Raw genomic sequence first — 18,309 nt, 5'->3', positions numbered from 1 at the left:
TCGGCCCGAAATGTTGGTGTATATACAGAAAATCAAGTACTGTGGTTAAAAGTCCAAACCGTTCATCGTGAATGTTTGAATTGTCCATAATTCCTTCCCACTTGGAATTTCCCATCCACGTTCTTCCAGCATTCAAGCAGGGAATCCATTTTTCAGAGTTGCCCTAAGTCTGTTTCAGTTCATCATTCATACTGGGCTTTCCTGATGGCATAGTGGTGGTAAAACCATCACCTTGTTTGATTCCTGGTGGAGGCACAGAGTGATTCAGATTCCACTTTAAACTGTAGGTCCAGTCCCGGTTAGCCTCTGAGCATAAAGTGGACTTAAAGCAAAGTTTGATAAACTTTTGATCGTACTCATTGGTGCAATTAACCCAAAGTAAACAATGTGGAAATATAAATCCCAACATTATATTGCTCATTTTTAGGAATTCAATCATTACGTTTGTACATCTCATCATTACTTCTGCCCGTATTTCTTTATCACTCCAATAGCGTATATGCAGAACAATACATTGGTGTAAAATCATTTAGCACGGTGAAAGTTTTTTTGTGTGTAAAGCTGAATTATTGCTATGTAAGAGAATGTTTCTTGTATTTGTATTGGCTTATAGTTAGATTGATAAATAACACAGTACATGAAGAAAGTGGACAATTTCTCCCCATTGTAATTATTTTGAAGCATTTTGATCACAATTTCATGTTGTTTGAGAACCTCAAAAATCAACTCCTCCTCTGATCCTGGTATCAAGTTTTGGGTTCCCGCACACACCCAGATAATTGACTGTGTATTGATGTTTTTTATATTGATGTTGTTCTTAAAAGTTTGCATATCCACTCTTGTACATACAAAGAATAAAGTAAATGTTACTATTAAAGCCTTTTATGGTTGTGTCGATGTTTTTGTCCTGGTCCCCTGACAGGCAGGGTAAGACAAATGGTGGAAATTGTAAATATGTGGTGCCCATATGCCTCCACAGCACTTTGCAGTGTGCAGGGGAATAGCTTTATTTTTAAGGTTGCTAGCATTGCGGTACCAACTCGGACATGATTGTAGTAAACTACATACTTAAACACAGCTCCTGTGTGAATTGTAGTCTTGATATTTTCTAGAATGATGGACTTGTAATGGGTCCTGGGCAGCCAGGTCAGTTTGGGGCCCCTCGGCAGGGGAATGCAGGGTCAAACCAGTTCCTTCGTCAGAGCCCCACTCCAAGTTCAACACAAGGGTCGGTTGCATCGCCTGCGGCCGGGCTCCAGTCTGCCAGGTAAGGTCATTATTTAAATCCATCATTATTGCTAAGGGAGATGAGCCAATGTGAAGTGTTTGCTGGTATTGGGAAACAAACAACAAGCTCAGAGGGCAAACAAGTATGAGTTGAGCTCTCATTCTCACTTCTGAATAATTCTGGATTTCATTCCCAACCAGACTACTGGTGTTTCGCTATGTTTGTTCTTTCTTCTGTTTTCTCTAATCATTCTATCTCATTGTCAGGATACAGGTAAAAATATCACCAGAGAATTTTCAGAGATGAAATATGAACTGGTAATGGTGGGTTATGTAGAAAATGGCTGGGAAATTTTATTCACCTAATATTTTTATTTTAGGTGGCTAGTGATATCACCTGATATACCTATATTGGTGTATCGGTTCCAACAATTTTACCAGTGCAATATGGTGCTATTTTTATCACTGTTTTTCTGGATATTAAATGCATTTTAGTAAGGCATTTCAGTCATCTGGTTCCATACATTAATTAGGAAGGTTAATGAAACCTTCATATTCTTGAAGGAACATTTGCAATTTTACATGGGATAGGCAGACTATTGGTTATCAGTAAGTTTTATTATTGTACTTTATTGGTATGAGCAAAAATTTACCGATAACTGATATTCTCTTGAACAGGAATTGTTTACTAAGCAGTTTTCTGTGTCAAGTAATATACTGGTAAATTATGTGGGATTTACGTAAAATACAAATTGAGTAAATTATCTGTCCAACCCTGGTTAAATATTTTACATGTTATTGCTTTGAAGTCGTAGGTTGGAATGCTGTGAAAGCTGTGCATGTTTCATTGTGTTTATTTTTGATGGGTTTCATCATTCCACCATTCATCATCTTTGCGATCATTCTAAAGAGTAGAAAGGTAACATAAAATAATAACAAAATTATCAAAACTGGGCCTCACCTAGCCTCAAATCAATGGGTACCTGGGGGCAACCTTGGAGGGTGAAGGCAGCCAGAGCATGGTGCTAATCACATCACCTCCAAGATGACCGAGTGTGTGGGGTGCTACCTACACATCTGCTACGTGGGCCTTCATGGCACAGTGCTGCATGCACGGGGAACTTTACGTTACCTATGAAAAACATTTTCAATGTTAACTGTAAGAATGACCAGTGTTAATGTAGCAGTGAAATATTGACAACTGGTTTTTCTTTGTCAGCAACCAGATGGCCGCATCTCCTGCATTAGTGGCTTCCCCAAGCTCTCAGCCTGTAAGTGTGGGAGGACAGAGGTCGATAGGTAAGTACAAACATATTGGTCACATGAAATTTTTATACCTTCTTAGTAGGGATGTGCGGGACAGAGATTTTTTGGTTGTGATGGGATCAGGATGGGAAATCTTTTTAATCCCGACATTTGGGATGGGGAAAAATCACGATTTCCCTACCAAGTCGGGGAAATTTTTGGGATGGAAAATGTTCGAAATTTTCCAACACTGAAAATCTCAAAATTATATATGCAATTTTCTATGAAATGTTTTTTTCTCTCTCCCTGGAGTATAGATAGACTAACAATTTCAGAGTAGTTTCACACACTTAAATTTCAGAAAACGTTGAAAATTAACCACTTTTTAAAATGGCCATTTGAAATTTTCCAACTGTTCGTGATATTGGAAAGTCGGGAAATCATTTCCCAAATTCTGGATTGGGACGGGAGTTTTTTTTTTTTGGGGGGGGGGCTCAGACTTTCTGGTATCCTGCACACCCCTACTTCTCAGCAATGAAGTGTTAAAGATGGAATTTTACTGATTCTTGTGAACTTGCTAATAATTTTAAGAACTGACAAGGATGCTGCTGACATGCTTTAATGACCTTTGCATTCCCTACCCTGTGGGAGTTAACAGCCGTAAATCTTTGTGAGAGTTGCCAAGCTGCCTCCTCTTAGTCAATGCCACCAAATGGGCTTAAGGAGAACCTCAGACACAGGAGAGAGGATTCTGTGCATACATCAACAGATTTAAGACATTGAAACAGCCTGCTGTTCTTTTGTGAACACTAAGTTGTAAACATGAAATTTAAGCAATATACTTTGCAGTGTTTTGTTTTGTATTCATTCAGTTTTTCAACCAATAAACATTGGTTTCCTTCAAGAAGCAGTAGAAAATTCTTCAGGTAAAATCACATGGTATTAAGAGGTTAAAATGTTATATTTAAATAAGCATATAACTTGTGTCCACATAATTTAGAGTGAACAGATTGGAAGTTTTCCATGATAGAAGCATCTTATCTCCCTCTCTTGATAATGTTTCCATTGTTGCAGTTGTTATTGTTTTGATAATTCATAATCATAATCAAGTGCTAATAAGAATTTTTTGAAACATTGCCTGCTATAAAAGAATAAATAGTGAATAATAAGTTTCTGATATATTATGAGGTTACGTGAACATTGAAGAAAGTGATGTTCTGGATTATTGTGTGCCCCATTGCAGGAATGGCTCCATCCCCAAGCAGCTCGCTCAACACTCCCAACCAGGGAGGGCCAACCCCCAGTCCTTGCAACACTCAGGAAGAGCAGGCCTACAGGGACAAGGTCAGGCAGCTCAGCAAGTACATCGAACCCCTGAGGAGAATGATAGCCAAGATGGGGAATGATGGTAGGTGTCCATATACTACTGGCTGGGAATTCTGTGTGGAATTTCTTCATAAGCGTGAAAAACATTGTGGCACCCTGTAATCCAAATCCCATTAAATCTAAAAATCCCTGAAATTTCTGTATCAAGGCTATCATGTTTTTTATTTTTATCTACGGGTGACCCCATGACACCCAAATGTTAACCTCTCTTCCATGTAGTACACTCTGGACTGCATTTGGCAGACTAGCAAGGCTCGATTGTCTGAACTCAACAGTCAGTATAACCCTCTGAGGCTTATGTCATCTTTATGTATTTGTGATTGTCGTATCATGCATTTCACCTTAATTCCCATGAAATGCAACATTAAATAAAGTAAATCACGTTATCTAGGAAGTAGAGGATTTTGTTTTTGGTTTACCTATGCTGAAATAGAAAGAATGCCATCAATTCTTATTTTGTCATTTACCTACTGAGCTGACATTTTGTGCAGAATTGTATAGATACAGCAAACCCTGTGATGACGTAGTGAAAGATTTCACTAGGCTTGCTGTCGCGTTGTTCATTATTCACTTACATGCTGTAAAAAGGTAAAGTGTTCCCCTGTGCTTAGCACCACACCATGAAGGCATATAGGGGGTGTGGGGGTAACGCCCCACACTTCTTGATCCGGTTGTGAGTGGGGGTTATGTGATCAGCATCACGCCCCTGACCACCTTTATCCCCCAGGTACCCATGTTATTCGACACTGGGTGGGCGCCGGGGCCACTTCCAACGTTAGAAAAGTTCCCGGATTTGAACCGGCCGGGGATCGAACCCGGGACCTTTAGCATGGTAGTCAGACACGTTACCGACTGAGCCACCGCGGCCACATTCACTTACATGCTGTACTTGGAGGATTATGGAAGATGTTTTAATATTATACTTCAGTATTTTCATGCCCCAAAAATAATGAATGAAAAAGTGTGCCGTATCCTGAAACTGCCCACTAGTTTTTTGATGTTGAGTAAGTGACAGTGAACTGGACAAGATATCTGTAGGTTTGAGTGATCCCTCTTTACATTCAAGTGATGAAAGTGATTATGTTTGTGCTAGCGAGCAAGGATTTTCAGGCAGTGCCCCTGAAGCTGAAAGTGCCAGTGAGGCATTTTCCAGTGAAATTGACACACCCTTATGGACTGATGATCCTGCATGTAATAAAATTAATTTTACTACAACCACCATGCTTCTTGTTCCTGTGCCAAGAAATAGTACCCGTATGATTATATTCAGTTATTGTTTGATGATACAATAAGAACTCTCCAAAAAAAAAATCGTACCCACAACACAACAGCAGACATTTTTTACAACTGTGTATATTGCTTGGATAAACCTGCATTATGTTTAAACCACTAGGAAGTAAAGCTAAAATACATATTTGTTGATAATCTGTTTGCAAGTAAAGTGTTTCTTCTATGTAAACAAGATGTGTTTCAAATTTTTATCAATGTTTCAGAGCTGCTACATAACCAGAATTTTTGTGTTGTAAATAGCCATAATTATTATCCCTACAATAACAAAAAAGGTCATTTGGGAATTACATCAATAGAATGTTTTTTACTTACTCTGGAATATAAAACTATGAAGGATAATAGCAGCAAAAGTACTGCGCATCTAGCACAGAAAAGGTGATTTCATGTGCCAGCAGTGACAAAAGCCATTCGGTGATATTTTTATTAATATCAATATAATATTAACGTTAACTTTTTGTGCATAAGAACAGTTTCTCATTCACTACAGTTAACAAGAAATATGGAACACATAAATTCTCAAGCATCTAGGGGAAATACTCACTTGATCAGCAGTGAGTACAGATACCAATTTCTATTAACATTTCAAATGCTCCTTGAACAACCTGAATTGTTAATTAACCCCCATTATTAGTGTAACCAGGTGACTCAAGTGGATTTTACTTTGAGAAAATAAATATTATATTCATACATTTACAAAAGCAGGATGCATGTCTTTATATTTATGAAAGTACTGTAATAACAAAATGACAGAATTTTGCACCATATTATGGGTTCTTTATGGAAGTGTCGGATGGATAAAACTATTGGTTTAACTGATTAACCGATATGTCTATGTCAGGCGATACCAATAGAGTCCTCCCCTATGGCATGGAGTAACTCTGCCTTGTAATCAAAGGGTATGATTCTTGACTGAGGCACATTGCACAGTGGTTTAGACATGGTCCCGATTAGCCTTTCTGAGCTTAAAATGGACTTAACTTTTGATCAAAATCTGACCCATCTGTATTTTTAAATACACGAGAACAGCACTGGAAGACATTAACCTGTATATCTCGTGGATGAAATTAATGCAGTTTGTGATATATCATGATGATTTGATCCTTGTGAATTTCTGTAGATGTGGAAAAGCTGAGCAAGATGAAGAAGCTGTTGGAAATCTTGTCAAATCCAAGTAAGAGAATGCCCCTGGAGACCCTGTTGAAGTGCGAGGTCGTATTGGAAAAGCTGGATTTAAAAAGGGTGAGTAAGATTGTAAGCATTGCCAGCAGGTTGGATGTGAAAGTTGTCATTTGTTTCTAACACATATTAACTGTTTACTATTACGTTCTCTTACTACTAATTTCCCTTTTTCTCAGCTTTCTGTATCTCTTCCTTTGTCCTCTTTTTCTCCTTCATCCTGCTCCTCTTCTTCCATCATCATCTCCTTTGTCTTCCTCTTCTTCTCCAGTCAACCTCCATGGCAGAGCGGTTAGCACAGCATGCTACAATGCCAGAGGTTACAGGTTCAAATCCCAGGCTGGGCATGGGTGTTTTTTGAGTGTCCCTTCATCAATTTCATCATGTCATCCTCATCTTCACGATTAACCAAAAGTGGTAGAAAAGCAAGGTAAAATAAACCCATTGAATCAATCAATCCTTCTCCACAAATCTAGTCCTTGTAATGGACGTAAACTTAAGTTCCATTGAACACACCTCCACTAACAGATGCTGTACAATCGGTTGTATGGAAAAATGTAAATGTTTGTAAAAATGTACTATTACTATTATGAAACAGCATTATTCAGAAATTTACCAAGAGAGCACCCCTCTTTGTTTGTTTGTGTGTATCCATCCTGGCTTTCTCTACTACAGCATTTCAGTCACCCATGACAATGATGCATGATCCATTATTTCTTCAATCTTTTCGTAGTTCTACTCCACTCCTTCTGTTAACCCACTACTTTTGTGACGTGAACTTGTACAAACACTAAACCCTTTTTTTTGCAGGCACCACTGTAAACCTGTCATCCACATGATACAGTCCCAAGTACAGGGTGGGACAGAAACAATTAGAGGATTTAAATTTGGTGCCATATCAGCATCTTTGCAGGTGGCATGATGAAACACACATTCTTAGATAGAGCGGTTTAAAGCCTTCAGTCATCATGCAGCATTGGTCAGAAGAGCATCGTTCGTTTGCTAGAAAAGTTTGAAACAATAACTCTGCTACTGTAAGAGTGAGTTTTACAACGACCTTTTGACATTGGATCGAGTGGAAAGGTTCCAACATGCCAGACAATATTGAATTGGGTTACACAATTCAGGACTTGCACATCCATTGTCAGCAAGAGGCCCTCTGGTCGCCCTCAAACTATACAAACACCACAAAATGTGCACCGAGTGGCAGAAGCATTTCATTGTAGTCTTCAGCGTTTCCACTGCAAATGCTCTATGCTCTTCCAACCAACACTGCATGACAACTGAAGACAGAGATGTGTGTTTCACAGGCCACCTACAAATATGTTGATATGTTGCCAAGTTTAAATCGTTTAATTGTTTCTGCCCCACCGTGTAGTTTGTCAACATTGTGATTTTCTTTGTATTCTCCTCCAGAATAAAATATTCTGAATGCTTCACTTACCAACACACTACTTTGTACCTGCCTGTTTTCTCATATTTCCAGAGTAACAAATGCCATAATGCTGACAACTGTGAAGGATTTTTTGTAAGTAATATTTTAATAAATAATAATGCTTGGTGTTATTTCATACAGGGAGAAGGAAGTGTTGCACCTCCTGCCCCTCAGCTGCATGGTATGAAAGACCATCACATCTTCAATCCACTCGTGGAGGCTGTCAACAGCAACCTGCAGAGTCCAGTGATCAACCACACGCTCCAGAGGACCTTTGGACCCACGCTAGAGGCCCTCTTTGGCCCAGAAATCAAGTTAGTATAGTCCTCATAGTTCTGCATGCACTAATTGTTTGTATCACACTTACATTATTGAAGATAACTGTTTTTGTTCCCTAAATTTGATAACTTTGTTATGGTGGTTATCATGTTTCATTAATGCCTCTGGCACTTCTTTACAGGTGGCTGGCTTTCTTTGCATTCTTCGCCTTCAGTTGGTCTCACCATCACCTTCCTCCACTTCACTTATGCATATTAGTTATTACTCTTGTGGAAGGGTCAAAACATCAACACATTTTAACATGTTACTGCAGCAGATATGTTTTTTCCTACTTATTCATGTTAATTTTAGACTCATTTCTTCCATGGCATCTGAGACCCATGACACACAATCTTCCATTGCACTATACATTATATGTTTTATGGAATGGGACCGAACATAGGTTACAACTATCTACTACACAGACCACTGGGGGAGTTTTGATAGGTTTAACATGTTGTGAAGCCAGAGGTCATAAGTTTGAACTCTTGTCAAATGAGATTATAACTTTATCCAACAACACAGGAGATCAAAAGGTCTGAAAGTGAATTTGCAATGAATCTGTAAGCCTGTACTTTTTCTAGAAGCTTCAATCTGACTAAGAGTCATTCACTTGTTCTACCAGCTACTTGCTCCTCTTAGATATTTCAAATATGCAAAGTCAAGTGGTTAGCAGGCTTCCTGAAGTTTTGTTGTAACAAAGTTAACTGGTAAATGGAGAGTAATTTGCCAACATAATAGGAAGCCAGAGACTTGACAAATCGGCACGGAGGAAGTCTCCACTGCCAGAGCGATAGAGGAGAAGACACACTCTTTTGATTGACTTGAAATAGTCAAGAGGACATTTTGGTTTTTCTTCGAACAGGCTGAGTCTGCCTGACTTAGGCTGAAAGCTACGAGAAGCCCGGAGAAAGCTAGTACAGGCTTAAGCTTCGATCTTTGATTTAGCCTTCAGACTTCACATATTAGACAGATCCTTGTTTACCATGTATGATTCAAGTTTGAAGGTTTTAAAATCCAAGTGCTGACTATTTGCCATTTACAGTTGTTTTGTAGTGCATTGTGTTTCAGTAGTACATCTTGGCCCCTTACCATCAGGCCAACTTGCTAGCGACTAACACACTCCTCTGAGGATGAAGGAGATTTTAGTATACATCACCCAATAAGTAAATTAGGAGTGGTTGGTTCGATCCCTCATTCGTAAGAATGATACGGATTTTTGGAAATCATAAGGTAATTTTCATGCTGAAGCAAGATTAACATTCAGAAGAGGATGGCCACAATTGACGAGTGGGCTGCGATTCTGAGAAAAAGAAACTGGTCCAAGAGAAAATTCTAAATGTTGTAAAATCCTGGCCCAATTGTCCCAATGAAGTAAACTCTCAGCAAAGTCTCCCTTTTGTATTTTTGTAAATTGGAAAATAGGTTGTCGTGTTTAGCATTAATTCAACGTGTTTCAGAGGAAGAAGGACTGGGAGTTGATTCCTGAAGGCTTTCATTAAACTTTAAAAAGGATTGAAGTAGGCGGCTGTTGCAATCCAATACACAAAAAGTAGAAATGTTCCTCTGTAAAAATAAATTATAATAGTAATTAAATTATGGGCATCATTCTAGACCAAATCATTCAACCAAGATGTACATTGTCCACTCCACCACCTCAAATTCAAGCTCAAAATTGTGGGTACAGTTTCTATGCAAGTGCACTGCTTTACTATCTGATATCTTTGGTATCTAGTATAGTTTTGGGTACACATTTTCTCATCCATTATTTTTAATATGTTCAACAAGACCAAATTATAGTTAAATTTCAAAAAGTACTATTACAATTTATTTTCAAATTGTCAAATAATTTTTTACTTACATATATTATTATAAAATGAATAATTTGTACTACAGTACTCTAAGCATTTTCCTCGTCAAAAGTAAGTTTTATTTCACCTTCCTGTAGCAAATATTTTGCTCCTTCCAGTGGCACTTATCCCCACCCTGTGTAAGAATGTACAGACTGAAGATACTGTTTGCATTTTTGACCACACACTTTTTCAATTTCTAATACAGATTGCAAGAATTTGGAAACATTTAATAATGTTTTGCATATGTTATTTTGAATCTTCATAAAATTGTGAATAAGCATTATGAATTAAATTTTGTTAGTAATTCATGAGAATACAAGTCAAAGCTGAGCATGCCTTTCTATGCAAAAAATAAGCATGAAATGTTGGAAAATTTCAAAGTGCTCTAAATTTCAAGCTAGAGTAGATGTTCAAAAATTGCAAAATACGACTTTTTATATTTGTTTGAAGATACGAAGTAACAAATTTCATTCAAATCTGAGGTGGTCAGGTGAACATCCAACCCTTAGTACTAGCATTGTTTTCTTTCCTTTTTCAGAATGCTTCCTCCTCTTCCAAAGAAGAAACGGGTAGAAGAACCAACTAGTGACATAGCAGATGTTCTCCAGGGAGAGATTGCCCGTCTGGATCAAAGGTTTAAGGTGAGTTACAAAAAACAATGTGTACAATCATGTATAACAAATAGCTGCATATAGAAGTTAAACAGGATGTCTGAAGACATTCAGTGAACTCTTGGTAGTGTTGAAACCAGATTACATGCAATTAACTTATTCCAAGAAAACAGGGTCTCAAATGTAAGGGAATTTTGTAAAAACTTGAAAAGGTCAGAAATTACTTTTTTTTCCCACAGGAGTGGAAATGTTGCAGTGATAACTGACTGACAATTTTACCATGAAACTTCTGCGTTGATATTTGAGCTAATACCAACAGAATATTGATTATTCTGCACCATCTCTAATATTTTTTAAAATGAGAACATTCCATATCTTGGGAAAAAAAAAAATCCCCCTTCTGATAGGAGGTTGGTTTCTGTTGTTTTTATGAGTATTTCAGTATATGCTTGAGTTTGTAATGTGTAGTACCTTTAGAACAGTGGCATGCGGTGACATTTTGCGTTGCAGAAACAGATCCCGAAAAATTAAAAAACCGAGAATTCATTGCTTCTACATGGCACGTTATGCTGAAAATAATTAGCACTCTACCTGATATTGTTTCCTTAACGTCTCTAAGGTGAAAGATGAATATCAGGGCACAGTTGTTCATTTATTTGAACTTCGGTTGGTCTCTCGTGAAATGTATTTAATGCAACAGACGATTACGGATGATTGAAACAATTTTCGCATATTGCAATATTCACAAATCCACTTGGGTGCCATATAGTTCTTTCTGTAGAAAATAGTAAATAATGCCAACAAGTGGCGGCGATTATGCTTTCCCTCAATATGCTTGAAGGCAGAGAGAGGACCTCAATTCGACGGACCTTGGAATGGTCCCAGATCTGAAAAAGACGAACCTTGAAGTTCATAGGAAAGAATTAATGAAAAATTAAAAGCTAAAAATTGTATTTTGTAACTGCTGTGGGCGAGCTTTGCTGGCCTTGCTGTACTGGAGTGCACCCACATGCTTTAGAATGAGTTTTGAAGGCTTTCTCTTTTGTGAACTTTCACAGGTCAGCCTGGATCCTACACAGCACCATGGTTCCCACTCTGTGCGCTTGATCTGCTACCTGGACGACCGCCACCTGCCCTGTGTTCCTCCCATATCAGTGACAGTACCTGAGGACTACCCCAAGAGCCCACCCAAGTGTGATATCACCACTCAGGAGTACAGTGAGTAGTCACGTGTAATGCCCTGGATATTACGTTACAGTTGTATGTTACATATATCACGTATTTTGAGTTTGTTCATTCTTTATTTTGTCAACTGTTTAGTGTGTCACAGATAACCAGTAACAGAAGGACAAGTAGATAGAGCAGCCTCTAGATGTTAACCAGGCAATGAGTTTAGCAAATAAATGACACATATGCTAAGAGATTAAATCTGATATAACCATTTCCTTTTGAATACGTTTTTTTCCCCATCATTTTTTGCATCCTTGGTTTACTACCTCCTGGCTTACTGAATGTGTTTCTCACTTTGTTTCACAGCACATAATGTTCCTGATAGTAGCTATGTCATTGTTCACAGAATATGCATGTTCCTTGCAACCCTGTCATGCACTGAATCATGGCAGGAAGTAACGTCAGTCATGCTAAAATGTTGTATTGGGTTGCCAACATGCATGCGGCTAAACGGGCTCTTGAACATCTGTAGCACTGACAAAAATGTTACTGAGAAAAGTTGTTTGTTTTGGTTTCTCTATATGTTTCTGTGGTTCCCAGGTGCAGTGGTGTGCCCAGGATTTTCAAAATGGAGGGGTTACGTACACTTTTCTTTTTTTGTAGTCAGTCCTCATTTTGCCATCTTTTTCTAATATTGGCCCTTTTTTTCAAGGAATACAGGGGCCAAGGGGGGAGGTTATGACCCCCGCCAACCCCCCCCCCCCACCTTGGGCATGCCACTGCGCAGGTGTGATTTTAATGACACCCTGTATATTCTCCCTGGAGGTTAATATTCTGACAAGCAAGTCTCCCCCTCCTTGCCCCAAAACAAACAAGAAAAATTACTCTGGCTTTCCTCATTCATTTCTGGAGCTATCTGTCTATGATAATAAGGCAACATAACATATTAAAAAATATATGAAAGGACTAGGGGGGAAGGTTGAAAAGAACTGAGTAAATATCGGATACAATTTTCAAGTTAGGATTTCACAACTTTTGAAACCCACTGTCCTGAATCGATATTGTTAAAAATTCCATGGAAATGATTCGGATATCCCTTTACCTTGTGCACACTAAATGCAACAGATTTGTACTTTTACAGGTGCCACACAGTTCCTGTCCACTGTGCAGACAGCATTGTCATCTAGAATTAGAAAGCTTCCAACACGGTTCTCTGTGTCTCAGCTGCTGGACACTTGGGAGATGAGTGTTCGGCAGGCCTCATCCCCCGTTCAGACACAAGTGACAACAGCTGCTATTCTAATGGGACTGTGACTTCTGAGCCTTGCACCTCGCTCCTTCACCCAACTATGCATTTCGGGGTCAATGGTTGTGATGGTTGTTGATGCCCATTTTTTTATACATTGTATTTAGCATTTAAGAATTATTTTAACTTATGTTTTTAAGAGTGTTTATACATATTTGTGCAAGGAAAATAAATGAATGCAAATGTTTTGTAATGCGTCAAGTTGTTTTTCTTAAATTCCTTTCTCAGCTTAAGCACCTTCTCCTTAATTAAATTTTAAAGAAAACATATTGGAAGAAATGCCTTTTGTTTATTTAACTCCTTAACATACAAATTATTTTGTAAATTTCTAATATTTTTTTTCGGTTAACTTTGATTACTAAACCCAAATGCAGTCAAAAAGTCCATAAATAAATAAAAATGCAAGAGTTTTATCAATGAATAGTTCATAACCTTTTGCTGTGACTCATAAAGTATTACAATTTCTGCATTAATACATCATACATCGCTCTCGTGAGTTTGTTATTGCACGACATGCTTTGAAGCAGGAAACTGTCCATGAACCATGCGTATGATAACCAAAATCCCTCTCCAGCCACTATTTTATTGGTAGTCATATTCTCCTGGACAGAGTATGATGTTCTTCTTTGTCACCTTGTAATCCAGGGGTCCTGGGTTCGATACCCATTGGAGGCCCATAGTGGTTCAGATCCCACTATAAACTGTAGGTCCAGTCCTGCTTAACCTTACTGTGCATAAAGTGAACTTAAAACACCAACTCAATCACTGAATAATACCCTCCTTTACAACAGCCTTGGGTATAATACATATTAACAAATAAAGGCTATTTTAGAGTTGATAATCATCTTGTTGTTTTTTGTGTATTAGGCAGGACAGGGGAGGGTTGCATATGCATTCTTCTTTTCCAATGTTCCTGTCTTCATCCCTCACTCTTTGCTGCAGGGTGTTGCAGTGACAATACCCAGAGAATGCTATGGGCTGCTTTTGCAAAGAAATCCAAATAGAGGGGAAATCGAATGGATCAGCATCTCGGCAGGACTGGAATATGCTCGTGCTTCCTGATAATAATCGCAACTTAATAAGTACTAATTTTATTACAACTGCAGTAACTTCCTTTACATAAGCTACTTTGTAACCTCAATTTTGTGTTTTTCAGGGGACCGAGCTGAAAAAACAGAAAAGATGGAAAAATGCAAAATGAAGGAAAATTGTAAAACATTTTGCTATGTTTGGACCATCAAGATTAAGTGTATAATGTGGGAAAATGTAAAATCGAGGTTCCTTTACATACATGTTTATTTTGCATTAGGCATTCAAGTTTGAAAATAATTTAGATGTTCTCTGTATAATTTGTCTTAAAATTTTATTTTGTGATTTGTTATCTATTTGTGCAGGTGATCGATACTAGTCACGGATCCGTCTGCAACATTATACACATTTCTTTGCATGGGACAGAGGTCGCCACACATGGGTTCCAAGATTGCTCACAACAGTCTCCTTGCAGACAATGCACCTGCCCATTCTGCTTGTGAGACACTAACACTTGCTGGCACTTTCGGCTGTGGGCTCAAACTTCTACCTTGCCCACCCTACTAGTCCAACCTGGCGACTTCTTTCTCTTTCCTTGCCTGAAGACTACACTTCATGGTTGGTGTTTTAGGGACAATGAGCATGTGATTTCCAAAGTGAGCCCTTTCTCGAAACCCAAATAGCTGATTTCTTTAATCACTGTCTGCAGCAAACTGTCCATCACTGGGAGAAGTGATGTCTCCTTATATGGTGCATAGGTAGAGAAGGACTAAGTATATCACAATGTGCCCATCTATTCAATGACAATGACTCTTCATTCTTCGTAAAAATAGAACTTTATTACCACCCTCATGTGCATATACTGTTTGTATCAACTTTGCACGTTACGGTTGTCTAAAGAAAAATTTTATATTATAACATAAGGGTGTTGTACTTCAATTATTTTCTCTTGATTAACTTCTTATATTCATCACGTCAATGTGCAGTTTGATTGATCATATTACAAATTGTTTCATTCTGAAATATTACTACACTTTTATGTATAACATCCCCTCCTGCCCGCCACTTTACACTTTACTAAATACAGTATATATATATATATATATGGAAAAGGTAGGTTGTTTCCAAGGCACCTAACATTATTTTTTTTCTAATAAATAATTTGGACTTGCGCAGCAAGTTCCAACGAGGATGGTGGCAGTGGCCACTGAAATTAATCGAAAAAGAAGAAAAAACAGCTTCGCGGATAAAAGTGAGTACTAGTTTCTCCGTATTTATATACTACCGCGTCTCTCTTTTCCCAATCATGAAATAATTTTAGATTCCCATGCACTTCAAAGGTTAAATGCATTTTAAGTGAACAGGAGGAAGTAATGTTATGAAAACTGTTCGAGACAGTCTTGCAACCATCGGGATCCCCTACCCGTACCCATACCACGCTAGCTAGCAAAACGAATGTGATCTAGACTTCATGAAAATAGATCTAGCACTTTGAAGTAAAGTGTGAGAAAATTGGACTAGTTTGAAAATTTTCACATGAACTACTCAAATTTAATTAATGTGTATTATTATTTCTGTATCACGTGTAAATAAGAAAAAGACATTGAAGTCTTATGCTCTACATATTCCATTGTACTTTAACTTGAAATGTTCAACAGGGTACAGTTTTAACTCTCGAGGCAATTAAAATTATTTCACTATACCTCATTGCATCCTACGTGTCTTTACATTTACAAATAAGATTATTATTTTTTTTTTGTTTGTAAGTTAAGCAAGAATGTATATTTAATTGAGAATAAATTGTTCTGACCAAAAATCATGATTTCTAATCACACGCCGCATCAGTGTGCTCGCATTTACTAACGAACGCTCGCCAGTCTACAAATACCTCTTTAATACAGATTTCCATAGTTATTACTTAAACCTTGCCACTTAGAACCTTAGACAAATAGTAAAAAATGGCACATTGCTCAAATAAAAATTTGATTATGCAACCTTTCCTTAATATATATAATGAACTCCCTCCTGCCCACCTCTTTACAATCTTTAGAATCTTAATACACACGAATTTCATAAATCATGATCAAAATTGTAATTTTATGTTGGATATAAATTCACCTTTGCACATTAAAGTTGCTTAAATATTGTTACTAAACAATAAATTATATTATTTACAAATATATGAGGGTGTTGGACTTTACTCTCTCATTATTCGATTCTCTTCCTAACTCCACACCCCCTATACCCCTTCATGTCATGGTGCAAAGCACAGGGGAGCACATTGCCAAAAACAAAATACTTTTCTGGAGCACAATGGGACCAATCTGGGAGGGGGTTGGATATAATGGCAGCTGGAGCATGGTGTTCAAGACATCACCTCCAAAATGGCATAGGACGGCAGAGATCGAGAATGTATAGGGCCTTACCCCCACACCTTCTAAAGGTGCTATATGCTACGAGGAGAGTTCAACAATTATTGTCCCTAACATAGAAGGAATGATTCGAAACAACTGAAATTTTTTGTGTGTCATGTATAACTCTCTGAATGATTACACACAAAATTTCAGCCATGTAGGGTCTATAATGTTATGTTATGTTTTTCAGAACAAGGTAAGCCCTGACTGAGAAAGTGGAAAAATCGGAAGTGAGAGCCGTCATTAAGTACAGCTGTTCAGAGACAAATTTGGCCTTGTTTAAAAGAAACCTGGGTAACTTTCTTGGTAGATGTGCAACGGTAAATGAAACCTGGGTACACCATTATGATCCTGGATCAAAGCAACAGAGCATGCAGTGGCGGCACCATGATTCTCCGCCCCCAAAGAAATTCAAGACAATGCCATCAGCTGGCAAGCTTGGGATGCCAAGGGAGTATTGTTCATTGACTACCTCCAGCGCCAAAAGGCAATCACAGGTCACTATTATTAGCAATTGATTTCAAAAGTGAGGGATGCAATCAAGGAGAAACACAGGGATGTGTCACAGGAAAAGTGCTGCTGCTGCAAGACAATGCTCCAGCCCACAGAAATCATCTTACAGCCGCCGCTGTTGCTGCTCTTGGATTTGAACTAATCGAGCACCCTCCCTACTTTCCAGATCTTGCCCTGAGTGACTTTCACTTGTTCCCAAGACTGAAGCAGTACTTAATGACGGCTGTCAGGGCTCACCTTGTCCTGAAAAACATAACATAATAACATTATATACCGTATATGGTTGAAATTTTGTGTGTAATCATTCAAAGAGTTATACATGACACACCAAAAAATTCAGTTGTTTCGGATCATTCCTTCTATGTTAGGGACAATAATTGTTGAACTCCCCTCGTATATGCACAGGGAAATTGTGTGTTTGTGCGTGTGCCTTGGAGCCATTGTGCTGAGTGAATATTTGCTTAGTTCCACATTCAATTTACTCATATAGTGGACCTTTATGGAATGCATTGTTGCATAAGTAAACAAAAATTTGCTTAGAAATTGTCAACAATGACCTTGAACAACATAAATAAATTCCAATTTGTGTACATTAGGTACTTATTGTCATTTACTGGGTGGCGCACAAAATGTCATACCATATGTTTTGATGATTACACATTTATTTACCATCAAAATATTACAAAGTTAATGCATAGTTAATTATCCGAGAATGGAAAGTTAGTTTAGTGCAGAGTGTTTTCAATGTGTCAACATTTGTCACAACCCTCTGGCACAAGTCTTCCGAAATTGCACGGCACAACTGAACAATAAGAGCCTTGAGTTGTGCTACATTTTCAGGCTTCCTTGTGAATACTTTATCTTTCAAAAACCCTCATAAAAAAATCACATGGATTAATATCCAGGCTATGCAGGGACCGCTGTCTCCCACCTTTGTAACGTTTGGCACACCGATGTGACATTACACCCAGTCCTCACGCAAGTGTTGCGTTAAAGGAAATGAATACAGTCTTATCTCTTTTTCTATGCCTTCTGATTTTAATGCGCATGGACCGCAGACAGAACTGTGGTTCTACCAAATATGTTTTGTTGAAGTTTGTGTTTTCTCTAGCGGGTTTTGCTACTTTATGTTGGTAACTATTGTGGATGCAGTGCAATGATTATATTATGCCATTTTATAGCTCTCGTTCTGCTCTATAAAATGAGACTATAGGATTCTATGTAGCTGCTCAAGAAGAGTGAAAATCATTTATTTTTCTATCCAATTTTTTTTTAACAAAACATGAAAGAAAAGGTGCTGAAGCATGAAAGAAGGGTAAAAAGGGATACATGTGCT

At 38.1% G+C, this 18,309-nt stretch overlaps 1 protein-coding gene across 8 annotated transcripts in view; it reads left to right on the top strand.

Moving 5' to 3' along the window:
* The window catches only part of MED15 (mediator complex subunit 15), a 93,968-nt gene extending 80,761 nt beyond the window's left edge, over positions 1-13,207 (top strand). For 7 of the 8 annotated variants that reach the window (XM_083123552.1, XM_083123551.1, XM_083123550.1 and 4 more), the window contains 8 exons: positions 1,113-1,267; positions 2,447-2,526; positions 3,716-3,880; positions 6,266-6,387; positions 7,901-8,073; positions 10,469-10,571; positions 11,600-11,759; positions 12,853-13,207. In XM_083123552.1, coding sequence (XP_082979678.1) covers positions 1,113-1,267; positions 2,447-2,526; positions 3,716-3,880; positions 6,266-6,387; positions 7,901-8,073; positions 10,469-10,571; positions 11,600-11,759; positions 12,853-13,025 — 1,131 coding nt within the window. In that variant the 3' untranslated portion in view covers positions 13,026-13,207. The remainder of the gene's footprint in view (positions 1-1,112; positions 1,268-2,446; positions 2,527-3,715; positions 3,881-6,265; positions 6,388-7,900; positions 8,074-10,468; positions 10,572-11,599; positions 11,760-12,852) is intronic. The other variant, XM_083123553.1, reaches the window with a different exon arrangement.
* Positions 13,208-18,309: the final 5,102 nt, after the last annotated feature.

This window comes from Lepisma saccharinum, chromosome 6 (genome assembly GCF_977018435.1).
Source record: "Lepisma saccharinum chromosome 6, izLepSacc3.1, whole genome shotgun sequence".
In the NCBI taxonomy this organism is placed as follows: domain Eukaryota; kingdom Metazoa; phylum Arthropoda; class Insecta; order Zygentoma; family Lepismatidae; genus Lepisma; species Lepisma saccharinum.
This window is presented reverse-complemented; position numbering and strand designations above follow the sequence as displayed.